This window comes from Cyclopterus lumpus, chromosome 14 (assembly GCF_009769545.1).
Source record: "Cyclopterus lumpus isolate fCycLum1 chromosome 14, fCycLum1.pri, whole genome shotgun sequence".
In the NCBI taxonomy this organism is placed as follows: domain Eukaryota; kingdom Metazoa; phylum Chordata; class Actinopteri; order Perciformes; family Cyclopteridae; genus Cyclopterus; species Cyclopterus lumpus.
Genome location: NC_046979.1, coordinates 3830527 through 3848820, shown reverse-complemented (window position 1 = coordinate 3848820; position 18294 = coordinate 3830527). Strand labels below are relative to the sequence as shown.

At 40.9% G+C, this 18294-nt stretch overlaps 2 protein-coding genes across 3 annotated transcripts in view; one reads left to right on the top strand and one right to left on the bottom strand.

The window, feature by feature from the left end:
- Positions 1–3219: 3219 nt before the first annotated feature.
- tmem248 (transmembrane protein 248) lies at positions 3220–12159 on the bottom strand. 2 transcript variants are annotated; one of them, XM_034550698.1, is made up of 7 exons: positions 11730–12159; positions 10169–10327; positions 9014–9302; positions 7557–7707; positions 6942–7125; positions 5569–5745; positions 3220–4823 (listed from the first exon to the last, which is right to left on the bottom strand). In XM_034550698.1, exons 1-6 carry the CDS (start codon positions 11730–11732, stop codon positions 5578–5580), a joined length of 954 nt encoding a protein of 317 aa, XP_034406589.1. In that variant the 5' UTR covers positions 11733–12159; the 3' UTR covers positions 3220–4823; positions 5569–5577. The 2 variants fall into 2 exon arrangements, with proteins under 2 accessions (XP_034406589.1, XP_034406590.1); XM_034550699.1 differs by having other exon boundaries at positions 3305–4823; positions 5602–5745; positions 11730–12149.
- Positions 12160–13112: 953 nt separating this feature from the next.
- lig3 (ligase III, DNA, ATP-dependent) overlaps positions 13113–18294 on the top strand; it is a 13016-nt gene continuing 7834 nt past the window's right edge. The window contains exons 1-8 of the mRNA XM_034550147.1: positions 13113–13236; positions 14360–14901; positions 15399–15530; positions 15939–16154; positions 16267–16418; positions 16610–16776; positions 17704–17781; positions 17907–18075. Of these exons, the coding sequence (XP_034406038.1) occupies positions 14388–14901; positions 15399–15530; positions 15939–16154; positions 16267–16418; positions 16610–16776; positions 17704–17781; positions 17907–18075 (1428 nt within the window). The 5' untranslated portion in view covers positions 13113–13236; positions 14360–14387. The remainder of the gene's footprint in view (positions 13237–14359; positions 14902–15398; positions 15531–15938; positions 16155–16266; positions 16419–16609; positions 16777–17703; positions 17782–17906; positions 18076–18294) is intronic.

Genomic DNA, 18294 nt, shown 5'->3' with positions numbered 1-18294 from the left:
AGAGTGACCTTTACCGGGATGCTGGTTCGTAATGGCCCTGACACGGCGGCCGGAAAACGTGGGCTGTGCGGCGTTGCGCAACGCAAAAATGATTCGTTAATGTGTGTGTTTCAAAAACGGCCATTATCGGAGAGCAATGTGAGCAAACCCACATTGTTGTTTTGCATCACTTTGTGGTCGTTTTGAGTGTCTTTGTGGTCGTTTTGAGTGTCTTTGTGGTCGTTTTGTGTGTCTTTGTGGTCGTTTTGCGACTCTTTAATGTTGTGTTGCATCTCTTTAATGTATTGAAAGTCGTTGTGGTTGTTTTGTGTGTCTTTGTGGTCGTTTTGTGTGTCTTTGTTGTTGTTTTGAATGTCTTTGTGGTCGTTTTGCGACTCTTTAATGTCGTGCTGCATTTCTTTAATGTATTGAAAGTCGTTGTGGTCGTTTTGTGTGTCTTTGTTGTTGTTTTGAATATCTTTTGAATATCTTTGTGGTCGTTTTGTGTGTCTTTGTTGTTGTTTTGAATGTCTTTGTGGTCGTTTTGTGACTCTTTAATGTCGTGCTGCATTTCTTTAATGTATTGAAAGTCGTTGTGGTCGTTTTGTGTGTCTTTGTTGTTGTTTTGAATATCTTTTGAATATCTTTGTGGTCGTTTTGTGTGTCTTTGTTGTTGTTTTGAATGTCTTTGTGGTCGTTTTGCGACTCTTTAATGTCGTGCTGCATTTCTTTAATGTATTGAAAGTCGTGTGGTCGTTTTGTGTGTCTTTGTTGTTGTTTTGAATATCTTTGTGGTCGTTTTGAATCTTTTGCGTCACTCTTGTTCTTTTGCGTCTCTTCGTGGTAGTTGTGTGTGTGTGTGTCTTTGTTGCCATGTTGCATCTTTTTGCATCTTTTTGTTGTCGTTTTGCACAACTTTGTGGTTGTTTAGTGTTACTTTGCGGTATTTATGTGTCTCTTTGTAGTCGTCTTGCATCACTTTGTTGCATCTTTTTTGATAAGAAATGCATTTAAAAGAGGAAGTTGACGACCTCAAGCCACAGTAAGCGTGTCTCTCATGTGTCGGCTGACTCCGCCCTCTGGTGGTCACAACCCAAAGATTCTGCTTCAGCAAAAGAATTCATTTATTTTATCGAGGGGGGGGGGGGTGCATCAAAATTAATTATACATTTGAGTGGAAGACAGTGGCCCGTGACAACATCCCACTAATTGATGCATTTGAATAATGAGCTGTGATGCTTCTGATGATGGAAATATGCTTGCATATTTCATGGTTACCGATGAAGAAATTAACATATTTATATATTATATTATATATTATGTATTATGTATTGAATACTGCGTATTTTATCTATTTATCTATTTGTAATCACTGTGTGTCTCTTTGTAGTCGTTTTCCGACTTTGTGGTTGTTTGGCATCACTTTGTGGTCCTTTTGTGTGTCTTATGGGTCGTTTTGAATCTCTTTTTTAATGTTTTAAATCTCTTTGCTTTTTTTGGTCGTTTTCTGTCTCTAATTGGTAGTTTTGTGTCTTTTTGTAGGGGGTTTGTTTCTCTTTTTGGTCGTAACTTCAAACAGAGGCTGTGGCCTGTGCTCATGAATAATCCATCCATGCCCATACATCCTAAAATAGTTGACAACTATTGTTCTTTCTCACATATTGTGGTCTGAACTGTCTTCGATAACACCCCCAGCAGGTTTCTTCGTGCAGGAGCTGCGATGACATATTCAAGTCTCTGGCTTAAAGGCTTTCCGTCTTTGTGGGATTTATGAGAATTTCCATCAGGATGTGATTTCGAATATTAATCGCTCCATGCCTGCTGGCTTTGACAACACATTCCTGAGCCACATGAAGATTTAAAAATAATAACACTCAAAGGCTGAAGACAACCGTTTGGCTTTCACCAACCCATCTCGGTCCAGTGGAAGCAAAGAGATGACGGATAATGAGAGCGTCCTAGTGTCCTCGCTCACTGTCTCCTTTTCTCTCCTCCTCCTCCCTCTCTCTACACAAACACACTGCTAAGTGGTTGATTTGTATTCAGGTGCTTTACTTCACCTACGATGTTTACAGTTCATGAGCAGAACCGGACAAAAAGCTTTTGTTCTTGCTGAAGACATAAATGTTTTTCTATTTTTAATGGTTAATTAAGTGTTCTGGGACGCTGTGTGTGTTGGTTGTCTATATATATATATTTTTTAATGGCTCACAAATATGTTGGGAGTTAATTAAACAAAGTGTTCTGGGACACTGTGTGTGTTGTCGTGGATGGAGGTACAGAGGAGGTGGAGCGACATGTGCAGAGCTTCACAGCACACAACCTTCCCTCAACCTCAAAGGAGCGGCGGTACGTCGCAGGTCTCCTGAATGCATCATGAAATGAATAGAAGTAGCTGTACAAAAGGTGCAAAAATAAATAAAATGAAGCGACATTACGTTAAGCGGCTGTTTTGGGTCATTTTGCATCTCTTTGTAGGATCACTATTTGGTCATTTTGTATCACTTTGTAGACACTGGTTGTCTCTTTGTAGTTAAGTGTTTGTTTTGGGTGATTTTGCATCTCTTTGTAGACATTTTGTATCTTGTTTTGGTAGTTTTGCATCTCTTTGTAGATATTTTGTATCTTTTTTGATTGTTTTGCCTCACTTTGTATATGTTTTGTATCTCTTTTTAGTTAAGTGTTTGTTTTGGTAGTTTTGTATCTCTTTGTAAATATTTTGTATCTTTTTCGATTGTTCTGCCTCACTTTGTAGATGTTTTGTATCTCTTTGTAGTTTGTAGTACAATATATGTTTAGCAGTAACTTAAAACAGAGGTTCCGAGGCCTAGCCCCCTCACCTTTTGGGTCCCTGGGCCCAAAAGCCTGCTATAACTAATAGAGCTGACGTGTTTCTGCATTATGATGATGGGATTTGCAGTTTATTTCTTTAATCAAAGCACATTAATGCATTATTTATTGTTATTTGAGTAAAGTCAGACATAACATAAGGAAACTATATTTGGTCAAATATACATTTTAGACATCTCTGGTAGAAATTGGTTGCCGGGAGCCAATAACAAAACAAAGCGCATCACCAATCCTGTCCTGTGACTCCGAGCCCTGGACTTCCAGCGGTTTAATATTTCACTTTCCAGAACCAGCTAATTAGTTCAATTAATTTCTCAGATGCGGGTTCATAAATCTCTCTGTCGAAACCGCAGCTCGGAGAGAAAAGAGGCTCGCGGACAAAGTGACGTTGAACTTTAGAGACAGTTTATTTAAACTTGAATTAATTTACAGCAGTTCCACTGGAGAGGAAAACAAAGGAGGGGGGGGGGGGGGGGGTGTTGAATGACGTCATAGCCACATTGAACCTATGGTCCTGTATGTACAGGGAGGAGGATGCAGCTCGATAGTGCAGAAGGCACAGAGTTGGCTTAATACTTGCCTGTAAGCGCTGCCAACGTGACAGAAAGGAGGTGAAATGCAGCAGGACGTGTGTTTTGTCTTTAAAAACTACAACAGCTAGCATCTCCTTCTTCTTCTTCTTCTTCAATCCATTTCCCTAAATGGAAATGTGAGTCCTCCTGCAGCTCGCGAGTCGTGAAATGAGCGTCGCGTGTCGGATTTATTCCCCGTCAAGCTGGCGTGGTTTACAATATGCGATATGTGAACTCAGATGAAACTGTAGTGTTAAGGCATTTTTTTTTTTCTTCTTCTTCTTCTTTTTTTTTTTGTTGCAATTATAGGATATGCACTTTCGAACCAAAGACGGAAATAAGGGACTCGCACGGGGGGGGGGGGGGGGAGAGATGAAGGTCGCTGACAATATTAAAAAAACCTCAATCTTCAAACATTTATTTTAAAATAATAATAATACTAATAATCAAAAAGGAGCAAACTGACTGAAAATCTGAAATATGCATTAACTATGAAAAACACTTGACCATGTGCACCTGATGGCGATTTTTGCGTCAAATAAAATCAGGCGATAACTTGACGTTAACGGGACAAAGATCACAAGTTCGATTTCCAGGAACGACAGCGTGAAGGAAGGAAGGAAGGAAGGAAGGAAGGAAGGAAGGAAGGAAGGAAGGAAGGAAGGTTGGTTACTGAGAGGAGAAGAACCATCTCTCCCTCGGTTCTCCTTCGGAGGTAAGGCAAGATAATAATTCTCTTCATCCGGGTGTTGGATATTAAGTCGTGACAGGCAGCAAAACAACAACAACAACAACAACAATCCACGAGAGGCAGGTGAGCGATGAAGCCACAAAATAAAAAAAAAATAAAAAAAAAATCATATTTTTAAGTGACAACTTGTCTATAAAAAAAACCAAAAAACAACAACAAAGTAAAAACGTGTCAACAAAGATCACAGGAAGGACTCATTCACTTTGCTGTTCATATATTAATCAATTATTTTAGTTGTTTTTTTTGGACATTGCAGACACACTGAGGGGGGAAAACATAACTGCCGATCGATTATATAATTTGGAGAGTTTTTGAGATATCTGCTGCGTTTTATGTACCGCGTGTTCTGAAACGTGGCACAAAGAGGGGGGAGGGGGGTGGGTGTGTGTGGGGGAGGGGGGGGGGGAACTAAACAACAACAACAAAAAATAAGGTTTTGCACAGAATATCAGAGTTCCTACAAATATGTACACAACAGATACAGGCACTTGTATATCTTTGGTTGGAAAAACCCAACATTGCAAGAGTGATGCGTTCGCAGAGCTTTCGTGTTCTCCAGGGTTCACGAGGCGCCTGGTATGTTTGTTTATGGTTCTTCTTCTTTGCGTTTTGTCCGTGTTACAGGTACGTTGTGGCGCAACGGGCCTTTTTTAACCCTCTGACAGCGCCACCTGCAACAAGAAGGAATGGGTCTTAGTCTTAATGCGGGACATCAATGGTACGGCACCTCCAGAGAAACAACACACACACACAGAGCACCACAATATTATTATTATTTATTTATTTATTTATTTATTTATATATATATATATATATATATATATATATATATATATATATATATATATCATTCAACCCATTATTCCTGTTTAAGCATCTTGTCTTCAAAACAAACTGATGAGACATAAATACTATATATATATATATATATATATATATATATGTGTACAGTATATATATATATATTCTTTTTAAATACATATTTTTTCAATTTTTCAATTTTTTTAAAAATATATATTAAATTAAATTAAAATATATATTAAAAGAATATATATATATATATATATTTAAAAAAAAACAAATATATATATATATATATATAAATAAAAATATATAAATAAAAGAATATATCTATATATGGGATCGCTGTCACACATTTGATAACAGTTGAGTAATATGGTAATATGTAGTTAAGATAATTCAACTTAGTTTTGCATAAATGTCAATCCAATCATATTCACAATGCCCAAAATAACAACTTCATCAAACGCGTCTCCAGTCAAGAGGGTCAGTATCCATTGAGGAGATGACTTAATAGATCAATAACATTGGTTTTAATAACTGTAATAAACCAGAGAGACACAGCCGTGTGATTGGGTCACGCCTCTAACCGACACACCGATCAATCGAGCCCACCTGTCCTCGTCACACAGCTGGTGTCTGCCGTACCTTCTCGGCACAGAAGTCGGGGTTGGCTTGCCGCACTTTGCCGGGCCGCCCCTTGATGACCGCGTAGCAGAACATCGTGATGACCATGACGAACAGGAAGTAGCTCGTGTGCATCAGGTGCAAGTTGATGAGGGAACGGTCGTCCTGGCGATGGGCCGGTCACAAAAAAAAAAAAAAAAAAAGACTTAGAATTAGATTTCATGGTATCTGCAGGTTTTTTGGGATATAAATAAATAATGTACGCAGTTTAAAAACCGCCCCTTAACTTCGTAAAGCATCAGCAGGAGTCTTTGAAAGAGTCTTTTTAACCGAAATCACAATAAAGACTACTTTCAAATTGTGCAATAAGCCTGAAGCGTATCCAGACATTTTAATTTGGTCTCCCTAAATGAATGAAAGGGGAACACGCTAACACTGTGCGTCGACGTGGGCTGAGATCAGGTAACTGCACATATTATCTAATGGTTTTCAGGCTCACTGGACCCCAGGGCGGGCCCTCAATGGGACCATTGTCGTCCTGGAACAATCTACCGCCGTCGGTACGGAGTGCCGACTGAAAGGTTTTCGCTCGCGTTCACCTCGTTTCACAAAGGGAGCGACGCTGCAATCATCAGAACAATTACACGTCACAGTCTTTCTGTTCTTTTGGGCATTTTCCTGTTGTTCTGTGCAACGCCTTCATAACTTATAATTATGTTGAAGGGAATGTGTATATATATATATATATATATATATACATATATATATATATATATATATATATATATATATATATATATATATATTCAGAGCTGTGCAGGTTCTGTAATGGTTTGGTATAATAATAATAATAATATATAGTAATATAATATATTATATAAACTAAACTGTCAGAAATGTTACCCTTTTACTTTCTTATTGTCATTTAATGTGGTTATCCAAATAAAAACATACAATTAAAATGATTAGGAAATAAAATATTGTACTTTTAATTATATATTATAAGCTGCTTAGAGATTGATTGAAGTTAAACGGGCCATAATTCAATCTATAATTATTATATCTCCCATAATTCTATCTATAATTAATTATTATATCTCCTTCAAAACAACTGGATTAACTTTCTCACCAAAAACTACATTTTACAAATTTTTAACATTTGAACACATCCTAATTAAGCATTTATTTATGCTATTTTTTTTTTAATTTATTGAGTAGACCTTGAACGCATCATAATGTAACTCAATGCAACCTCCGTTAGCTCAACAACAATCATCACGTGAACCAGGAACTCTATACAATTAAATATTTTTAAAAAAAGGAATAAAATAAAAAATTTTAAAAAGGAGGCGGAGACTCACATCGGGGACGATGACCGTGAGCTTTGGGTTGAGCGCGTGGTACAGCTTGCCGATGGCTCCTTTGTAACACCAGAAGGGGTTGTAGTCCTGACTGTACTTGGTGTCCGAGTCGCGGGCCGTAGTGAACACCTTGTACCAAGAGGTGGCGTTGGTGTACGTCTCTGGCACGCAGTGCGGCGGCTGCCTGCAACAACAACAACAACAACAACAAAAAGATCGTCGACCGCTGTTCGTGTAATGTCAACTATGTCAATATATGCACAAGTTCATTTGTGACACTTTTATAGTTTATATGTTCCCGATTGTGCAGTGACTTTTGGGCTCCCAGAGGAAGACAAAGCCGTATCTATGACGACCGATACTTCCCGTTTAAATGATATTCACTATGAGATTTAAAATGAAAGCTGAACAACGTGTGCGCTCACAAATAATCAAGCAGTCAAGACGGCACAGCGGTGTTTTTTCAAGAGACATTGTATGAATTTGCAGGAATAATTCTACTCTAAAAACGGGGTTTAGGAACGACGTGAAGGCATTGAAGTCCAGACCCTTGTGTGTCCCCCTCAGCTCCAGGCACAAAGACATGGGGGGGGTCGGGGAGGAAGTCCAACTCACACTGTGACCGGGAAGACGCTGCCGGACGCCGCCATGGTCATGCAAGTGCTGAACACCGCCTGCTCGCAGTGGCCGTGCAGCACGCACTCGTCCGAGTTCCAGGACACGGGCAGGGTGAAAGTGATGTTTATTTCTTCGTGGGCTTCCCGGCCTACACGCACACACACACACACACAAATAAAAAAAAAATCAAGAGATTGTGAGCAAATTTTACGGCGACGACGGAGCATTTTTTTTAAATTTAAACCAGTGTGCAGCACTCACATTCCCCGTCATTGTTATGTCAACGTGGGACTAATTTCCAGCCACCGTCGGGACTAAAACAACCTACAGGCCCTGAAGAATGTGGCCTCCGATAAGTGAAGCCGAGAACAACGCACGCCGAGAACAACGCACGCAGGTGACCGGCGAGCTGCAACCCCTCGTTTTGGTCGACTAAATAATGAAGTGGGAAAAAAATAAATAAAAAAACTGACTTTTATGCCACGTGGTGTACAATGTCCAGGTCAAATTTGTTTAAATAAATAGGAGGTGTTGGTTTATTACTAACATTAACAAAAAAAGACACAAATATAACAAAATATTCAATAGACTATATACTGTATATAATAAATATTTACAATGATAAAAGAAGCATAATTCTTAACATTAAAATGATAATGTATACCAAAAACAATCCAAAATGTCAATGTTCTTATTTTATCAATACCATGCGATATAATTGAAGGAAAAACAGATCGATTTATGAAAGAAGCTCTTCTACGTCGTGACTTCTATCCGTCGGCGTCGGTCCTTATTGACTTTGTTGCTGAATGAATGCATTAATTACAACAGTTCTGATTAAAATATTAATAGCTATTTCAGACTGCGTGAGCTAAAATCCACAAGAGGCCTGATTGCTAATAATTCCCTGAATTAGCCGAGGAGACGCTCTTGTTTTCGGGGCTTGGAATGCCCTCAAAGGGGAAGGAGGTTAAACCCACAGATTAAAGCCAATCTGGATGAGATTAATATAAACAAATAAATAACCTCTTCTTTTTTCCTGGAGGATCTAATCCCGTCTGAACACAGAGAGAGAGAGAGAGAGAGAGAGAGAGAGAGAGAGAGAGAGAGAGAGAGAGAGAGAGAGAGAGAGGTGCAGCATTTTGACTTTGCTCTGTCTCAAGGTCGTGGAACAACACGTTGAAATGCACCCATCCTACTTATTCTGACCACAAGGAAGTCCGCCTGAGAAATATCTCGTGTCCACTGAAGCGGGATCAACTAACATAAAAGTAAAACATTTGACGACTACTGCTTTCATTTCCTTTTACACTCAACTTGTGTCATGCGGTGCAGAGAGTCGCGGTAGTTCATACAACCAAATATACATTTTTATATCAGAATATTCGTTTTTTTTATTTTTTATAACTATATAGCCCTAACACACTAACACACACACGAGACGGGGAACCTACCAGATAGGCCCACCTGCTGCCCCAGCACGGTGGCGTACAGGTGGGTGATATTGCGAGAGTAGCCTCCAAACGGGCGCTGGGGGTCCAGCGTGAGGGTGATGGGGACCGAGATGTTGACGGTACCCGAGTCGTCCAGCAGGAGGGGCACCTGGGTGCTGGAGCGAGCCTGGCCGCTGGTCACCACCATGCTCTCCGGCGTGGTCGACTCGTTCAGACCGTGCTTTATCGTTTCGTTCTCCGACACGCAGAGGTCCAGCTCGTTGAAGCGCAGCAGGAAGGTGTTCCAGTCCTGAGGGAGACGAGGGCGTTGTGATTGTTGGGAGAGGGCAGCATGTTGCGATCAACCAAAACAGCTAGAACTTGATTGACATGCGTCACTGTATTCGTGTTGCCGTGGAAAGAACTTACTTTCCATATCCACTGATGTCCTTACAAACCATCACAGCACGATACTCCCCTATGAACTACACGCTTCAGATCCACAAGGTTATTATATTGTGATTGTGCAATAGGGTTGCACAAAGACATGCAAATTGAAGTCCCATTTTTGCGACATTACAAAGCACAAAAAGAAAACGCCATCATATGTGGAGGAAGAATAAAGGCGTCTCGCAGCCAGAGGGAAGAAGCTGGAGTCTGGTGCTGGAGCAGCTGATGCGTCTGCAGGGCGGACAGTATGTCGGCTGCGGTGGGAATTGTCTTTTTTATTATCCTTTGAGCTCTTGTCACCAATATCACAGATGCTTCGTAGATGGCTACCAATGCAAACGGCCATCTATATTCACACTTTGACTTTTTGTTCTCTCCAGTAATAATCTTTTCAGTCACGTGTGGTCGTGGATTAGAGCCAGATGGAAAGGGAAAGAAGATGGAAAGATGTGCTGTATAGCTTGCACAGTACATTTAAAAAAAAAAAGAAAACCTGGATTCCCTTATTCTTATATTAAAACAAGCTTCAGTTAGCCTCACTGACTGAGCTGGGGGAGACCTGAAAAGGTTGAATAAGGTTGTTGTGTTCATGTAACATGGTGCAAAAGGGTTGGGCAAATGCATCCTTGTGGCATAAAGCAGGCAATAAAGATCTTGAACAGACACTTTTGTGGTTCGGGAGAGCAGATCATTTAATTAAATCTCTTCTTTTTTTTTTAAACTCACCTCTGTCAACTCTGGAGACTTGATCTCTTTAATCTTGAAGAAATAACCGATGGTCAGGAAGGCGATGGCCACTGCACTGACGCTGATCATAAAAATGACCAGCGGTGGACGGTTGTTGATGTAGCTTCTCAGGTTCTCTACAGGGTTCAACAGGTACACCTGCAGGTGGGCAGATACACAATGTGCCAACATTTGAGGAATGTTCTCATGCATCAAAAGAGGCTTTCTAAAAAAGCAGCGGTAAATCATTAGCCTCAACACAGACATTTTAAATGATTAATTATCCGTTAAAGAGGTGCAACGGATCATAAAACAGGCGGTTTCGGGTCACGGATCGACACAAACAAAATATATAACTTTTAGAGATCCCTGATCGTTGACGATTATTATTGGCCAATACAGATCGTTTTTGTTGTTTTATTTGTTATAGCATACTTTTAGTTACTTTTCTTTTCGCAACAGCTCATAATTCATCTCTAATATCTATTTTATATGCCGTGAAAACATCCCATTCAAACAACCAGATTTATTTAAGATTCTCACCCAAACTACATTTTACAAGATGATGTTTTAACGCATCATGATAACATTTAGCATTTAACAGGATAACGTTTAGCATTAAACAGGATAACATTTAGCATTTAACAGGATAACGTTTAGCATTAAACAGGATAACATTTGACATTTAACAGGATAACATTTGACATTTAACAGGATAACATTTGACATTAAACAGGATAACATTTAGCATTTAACAGGATAACGTTTGGCATTAAACAGGATAACATTTAGCATTTAACAGGATAACATTTGACATTAAACAGGATAACATTTGACATTAAACAGGATAACATTTGACATTAAACAGGATAACATTTAGCATTAAACAGGATAACATTTAGCATTAAACAGGATAACATTTGACATTAAACAGGATAACATTTGACATTAAACAGGATAACATTTAGCATTAAAACAGGATAACATTTGACATTTAACAGGATAACATTTGACATTAAACAGGATAACATTTAGCATTAAAACTTTGACATTAAACAGGATAACATTTGGCATTAAACAGGATAACATTTAGCATTAAACAGGATAACATTTGGCATTAAACAGGATAACATTTAGCATTAAACAGGATAACATTTGACATTTAACAGGATAACATTTGACGTTTAACAGCATAACATTTAGCATTAAACAGGATAACATTTGACGTTAAACAGGATAACATTTAGCATTAAACAGGATAACATTTGACGTTAAACAGGATAACATTTAGCATTAAACAGGATAACATTTGACGTTTAACAGGATAACATTTGACGTTTAACATTAAACAGGATAAGTGTAAACTGAAGGGGCGCTGTGTGTTCCTCGTCCTCCGCAGCCAGGTGACTCGAGCTGTCAACCTCATAGCTAGGTAAGCTAGCTAGCTAGCTACCTGGCCTTCTTGACAACTGTGACAAATTAAGCATCAAACTGTCTCATTGCCAAAAAAACAGCTGGCTTGCGGTTAACGTCACGAAACAAACGCGTCGTGGGTTCTTACCATTTTTCCGACGGATGCTAGCTGGGAGGTTCGTCGCGAGCCAACAAATAAAAAGGCAGCAGTTGTTGTTGTTTTTGTTGTTGCTAGCAAGCTAACGTCGACGCTCGCTAGCAAGCTAGTCCCTCGACGACCAGGCTTTCAGCGTGAGAAGCACCGCGTAGCCTTCTTCCCATTCTTTGCGTTATAGTTCGCTGCCGCCGTGATGAGAAATATCTCTCGCGTACACAGTCTGGTGCGCGTGTGTGTGTGTGTGCGGGGGGGGGAGAGGGGTAACGTCAATACCGTATCTGGATCCTCCCCTCCGACATCTCCTCCGCGCACCCGCATTGGAGGCGTCGCTGTGCCGCCTGACCGGTATTCCCGTAGAACGCGCGCCCGTATAGCGGTCGGCCACGCGTACGTTGTTTACGTACATCAACGGAGTGTTTACAATTTTTTCTGAGGGCTTTTTGCTGCGTTTACGTACCCTCGGAAATATATATGCGAGGAGGGTTTGCGCAACTGACGTTTGGTAGGATGTTTCTAACTTAGTATTGATGTGGAATGGAATTATACGGAAGTATCAACAACAGTTATTATTAATTTAGTGAAATTGAAAAAAGCATGCAGTTTCCAAAAGCGTGTCATGTGTGCATGCATTTAAGTGTGTTTATGTACCTATGGAGGAGTGTGTCGGTATGTGTGAGGTGTAAAGCAAAAATAAATACGTAAATAAATATTTAATAATAATAATAATAAATCATCGTGATTATAATGTTTATAAATAAACGAAATCGTGATTTTTAAAGGAATAGTGGTGAAAAAGAAAAATACCTATTTGTATTTCTCTTTTTTTTTTTAAATGCTAAAAATATTTTCCCTGCAACTGATTGCATGATGACCTCACATATCAATGCAAACTGTGCCCAGTAATTTACCCAGGCTGGTTATTATTATTATTATTATTGTGTCTTAATTTGTTGGGGATATTACAGTTATGCAGTCAGGTGGTGAAAGTTCACTGTGTTGTGATTTTTATTACGTGGAGTGCTCCAGTTCAGCAGATGGCGGTATAGACCTCCTGCTACTCGTTTAAAGGTCCACCGTGTCACTCACGATGAGCACCAACCACGGGTGGAGAAAGAGAATCCAGTGGGCATTGTGTAGCCCATGCTGTACGCCGGTGTCAAGTTACCAGAGAACTAGCGGAAATATGATACGTGTCCTTCGAAATAAAATAAAATATCCCCTTTTGAAATAAATATATGCCCCTAGCATGTTGTTCGAGGTCATGAAACATAATGTGCTTACTTGATTACGACTGTACGCCTAAATCGGTTATACTTTAAATGTAATAAACACATTCCCCTCGGTAGTATAACCTTTATTTTGTAGACCTAAACCGGAAGTGCATCGCGTCTTTACAAAGTCAAAGCAGCTCACTTGACGCTGGTGAGCTCTCGGCTAACAACAATGAGAAGTGCTAGCTTTATAAGCGTGCCATCGTATTTGACTGCGCTTCATTAAGGTAATTACAGAAGCAAACTTCCTTTATGTGACAAGATATCAGCGACATGGCGACTCGGTTCCGATCGTCGGTGTGCAATATGTTAGCTAGCTAGCCGATTTGTGTGTGGAACCGAGGGTGTAACGTGGCCAAAAGAAGCCCAAACAAGTGCCTCCGCCGTGAAACGTCACACTTTAAATCCACGTTTTAAAATCACATTAAACGTAATAACTGTTTAATCTGTCCTCGAACAAATGGGCCTGGGCTGCAGTTTAAAGTTTAGTTTGAGGTTTACAAAAAACGTAACTGTGTGTTTTTACGTGATGCTCAACCGAAGATCCGCCATCTTTCTCTTAGTTAAACAATGTTGTGTTCTAACAAACACAAAAATATGGTTTTAAGAAAAGTTAAAGCATTAACGGCTACAAACTAAGTGAATTAACAATAGCTAGAACTGACCGTTATGGGTGGATTAGCTTTAATTGTACCGCTCGTAATTACTCAAGAGGCTTCAACTAACGACTGTTTTTATTCGACTATTTCTTCCATTAATCGATTAATTGTTTGGTCGGAAAATGGGGGGGAAAAAATCCCACGACGATGGGCACAACTATATCTTGTTGTGTCCACAGTTAAAAAATATCCTGCATCTTGTCACAGTTAATAAATCAGAAGAAAAAAAAATCACATTTAAGAAACTAATCAGAGAATTTTAATATCAGTTAATCACTCAAACCGATGATTTGATTATTCCAAATGGTTGCCTGTTAATTTAATAGTTTATTATATCGAATTTAACTAATTGCTTAATTGCTGCAGCTGTAAATGACACCGTTCTTTGTCATATTTAACTCCAATCCTCCAATCTCTGGACTATTAGTATGATATGTTGTTTTAATGTTGCTCTCTGATCGCATTACACGAGTCACAGTTACATTTTTATTGCGTACATGGAGAGATGAACCTGGAGCCGTTTCTGTGGCAACGCAGTTGATCACGAATAATAACAAGTGGGTAAATGAGCCCTTAGGTAGTTCACACCTTGACTCCAGCTGATCGTTCCAGTAATGGTTTGATTTGTCAAAGCAACCAACAAATAATATATATTTTTAATTCATCATTATCCCCCTTTTGCTTTCTCTAGGTTGTAACTCGCCCACCGTCACAACTGGATGCAGAGACCACTGGTCTTATCAGCACATAAGACGATCCGTGTCGGCCTCCAGCGTCAGCAACTTCGGAGAGCGTGTGGAGCCCTTTGTGTCGCGCCGTGCTTTAAACCTCCATCGCCAGCTGTCCACGCGCTACATCTCTGCCGGCAAATCCACCATTTCTCCTTGGTGTCCCGACTCCTGCCGAACGACCCTCCCCGGCTCTCCCTGCGTCAGCGTTTCTCGGACATGGCGGAACAGAGGTTCATCGTGGAGTACGCCAAACGCGGCACGGCGGGATGCAAGAAGTGCAAGGACAAAATCCCAAAGGAAGTGGTGCGCATCGGGAAGGTCGTGCCCAACCCCTTCAGCGAGTCCGCGGGGGAGATGAAAGAGTGGTACCACGTGAAGTGTATATTTGAGAAGCTGGAAAAGGCGCGAGCCACCACCAAGAAGATTGAGGACATCACAGATCTGGAGGGCTGGGAGGAGCTGGAGGACCAAGACAAAGAGATCATTAATAAACATGTTTCAGGTACAGTCACACACTCGGAATCCTCTTTTAATGCTATTAATGGCTAACCTTTGTTTTGTGTGGATTCACTGGTCACTGCTTTGCAGTAGCACTGATCTTTGAGCACATTAAAAGGAATATTTATTCCCCCCCTAGCTGATGTGATCGATACGCCATCAAATATTTACCAGTTTAAGAGCACCGGTCGATTGATCCACTCCTGCAAAGGAGATCCATGTGCAGATATCTCTCATTTTTCAGTGATTTTTGGATCAATAATAAATAAGTAAATGGATTCCACCCAACACCTCGCTGGGTGTGTCTTACGTTATTGCACCGAAATGCCAGCTTACCTGTTAAACTAGTACGAGTACCTGGCTTAATGTTGCAGGAGAGCGTCATAGATGGGAACGTGTTCTCAGGATCATTAAAACAACAGAACAGCTTGTTTGTTTGTGTCGTCCATGATCGAGTCCTGGTTGGTGAGTTGTTGTGGTATCTCGTGTCTTGTTTTGCAGACCTGATGGCCAAAGTCAGCGCCGGTCCAAAGAAGAAGACGACGCCGGCCAAGACGAACGCCTCCGCTCACCTCATGGCTCCTCCTGCCGACCCGTCTCTCAACGCGCCGCGGAAGTTCTCGGGCTTCACCGGTAAGATATGGCATCTCGGGGCGGGCGGTCGCGTTCACAATAAGAAGAAGCTGTGTCCAAAGTTACAACAATAATAATTGAGGCGGAGAACATTTTTCTCATTCTGAAACAACCAATTTTAGAATTGGAATTCAAAATTCTCTCATGGATTAATGAGCCCGATGGACTAATGAGCCCTTTACATGCCACACTTTTTCTCAAATAGCATTATATCTGCGGACGGCGGGATTGAAAAAGCATGTTTTCTTTTAAACAATTGCGTCAGATTTTCATCTTTCCGACGGTCCTCGAACACGTCATGTGCGACCAACGCTTCCATCAGAAAAAAGCGACTTAAACTAAGCTTAAAAATGGTGATATCGCAGCAGCTTCTTCAAATTGGTCTCTTTCTCCTCGCTGTCCCGTCAGCTGCGAAGGCCGGCAGCTCCGGCAGCCCGGGACCGTCCTCTCCCTCGGCCAATGGCAGCGGAGGCAGCCCCCTGTCCGCCCAGCTGTGCGACCCCCAGCACAAGGACTGCCTCTTCAGGGAGTTTCGCAAGCTGTGCGCTATGGTGGCCGAACAAAACAGCTACAACGTCAAGACGCAGATCATCGAGAAGTTCCTCAGGAAGGGCTCGGCTGGAGGTCGGTGTGTTTTTATTTATTTATAACGTGACGGGGGGGGGGGGGGGGGGGGGGGGAATCCCGCGGCCAAGATGTCCGCCAAAACGTTTGTCCTCCCTTTCTCGCGTCCCAGATAAGTTCCACGGAGATCTTTACCTCACGGTGAAGCTGCTGCTGCCGGGCGTCGTGAAAAGCGTCTACAACCTCAACGACAAGCAGATCGTGAAACTCTTCAGCCGCATATTCCGGAGCAACCAGGACGACATGGTGCGCGATCTGGAGCAGGTCTGTGGTCGAGCGTACGCTGAATATTTACATTTTTAGAACTAAAGACTTATTTAACGCCCTTTTTATTGATATTTTCTGTTGGGAAAATAAGTTTTTCTGGTTTTTTTTAAAAATTATAAATGTAGTCTCTAGATGTTGCATCTGGAAAGAGATGACAGAGGAATTAATTGAACGTTTTTTCTTTTAAGGGCGATGTGTCTGAAACGGTGAGGATGTTCTTCGAGGAGAGTAAATCCTTCCCGGCGGCGACCAAGAGCCTCCTGACCATCCAGGAAGTGGACGCCTCGCTCACCCGCCTCGCCCAGCTGACCAAGGAGGACGAGCAGCAGACCGAGTTGGAGGAAATCACCAAAAAGTAATGCAGCGCTTCCTCTTTTTCACATAACCTGGGCCGGGTGGTAAAAGGTAAATTCAGTGAAAACGATCGGTAGGATTAAAAAAAAAAAAACATTCCACGTATTCAAAAACATGAACGTGAGACTTTAAAGCTTTTTGTTTGCACTTGCACGTATTTGTTGTGTTATTGTTGGGACGTACAAGCAAAATTTAAACGAGTGCAACCGGCTAAAAATGCCACAAACCAACAATAACCAAGAGGAATTGTAGTTGACTGTAAACTCTGTATCTCATATTCATAGAGGAGTTTATTTCCTTTTACGAGTATTAAAACGAACGCTGAATATCCTGAAAACTATTTGGTTTTGGCTGCTAAGATATTTACTCAAATGTTATTAAAAAAAATTAGACGAAAAGCCTTTTTTTTTTTTAAAAAAGCATTAAAAAAAAAGTGAATAATAATAAAACATAATGAAAGAAAATAATTTAGTTTGGTATCTTTTTCCGTTAATACTCATCACCTCAAAAATTGTAAAAACTGTAAAAGTCACGAAGACAGATTGTGTGATTTCTTTTCCCAGTATTTGTAATTCTTGTTATTAATTAATCCTTATTATCTTATAATTTGTCTCCGCTTGTTTCGCTTACACACACACACACACACACACACACACACACACACACACACACACACACTGTGTTTGACATTCTACCCTCCACAGTAACAGTGTTTATTTGTCATAAATAACATCTTGCGGGCTGTAAACAGATAAACAGACAGAAACAATATATTCTTTTTTTCTGAAGTCTCCAACGTTTCTGGGAATTACAGTAATGTAATTATTTAGTATTTTACTACTTTTCTGTACTCTCCGTCTCATGTAATTCGGTAATTCTTCAATATTTTCCCCCCTTGGTGATAATCTGCATCCTCTCTCCGCCACAGATGCACCAGTAATGACCTGAAATGCATCGTTCGGCTTATTAAACACGACTTGAAGATGAACTCTGGAGCAAAACACGTGTAAGTGAAGCGGAAGAAAAACACACACACACACACACACACACACACACACTCACACACACTCACACTCACACTCCCCCCCCCCCCCCCCCCTTCCATCAATGTGTCTGTCGTCTCTCCGGCAGCTTGGATGCCGTGGATCCGAATGCGTACGATGCCTTCAAGGCCTCGCGTAATCTGGGCGACGTGGTGGAACGCGTGTTGAGGAACCAGCAGGAGTCGTCCAACGGCTCGGGACCCAGGAAGCTCCTCACCGTGGAGGCCTCGCTCATGACCCCCGTTCAGCCCATGCTGGTGAGCTCCACCCCCGACACGTGTAGTCTTCATCAGGGCGTACGCTGCATTATGGTCTGTTTGACTCTAAATGGACCATAATTCACTAAATGAACATCACGCTGTATTGAAGAAGACTTGGAACTAGAGATTGAGACCAAAAACTAATGTTTACAATGTTTACTGAGGGAATACATCAAGAGAAGTAGAGTCATTTATATAGACTTCTATACAACCAGA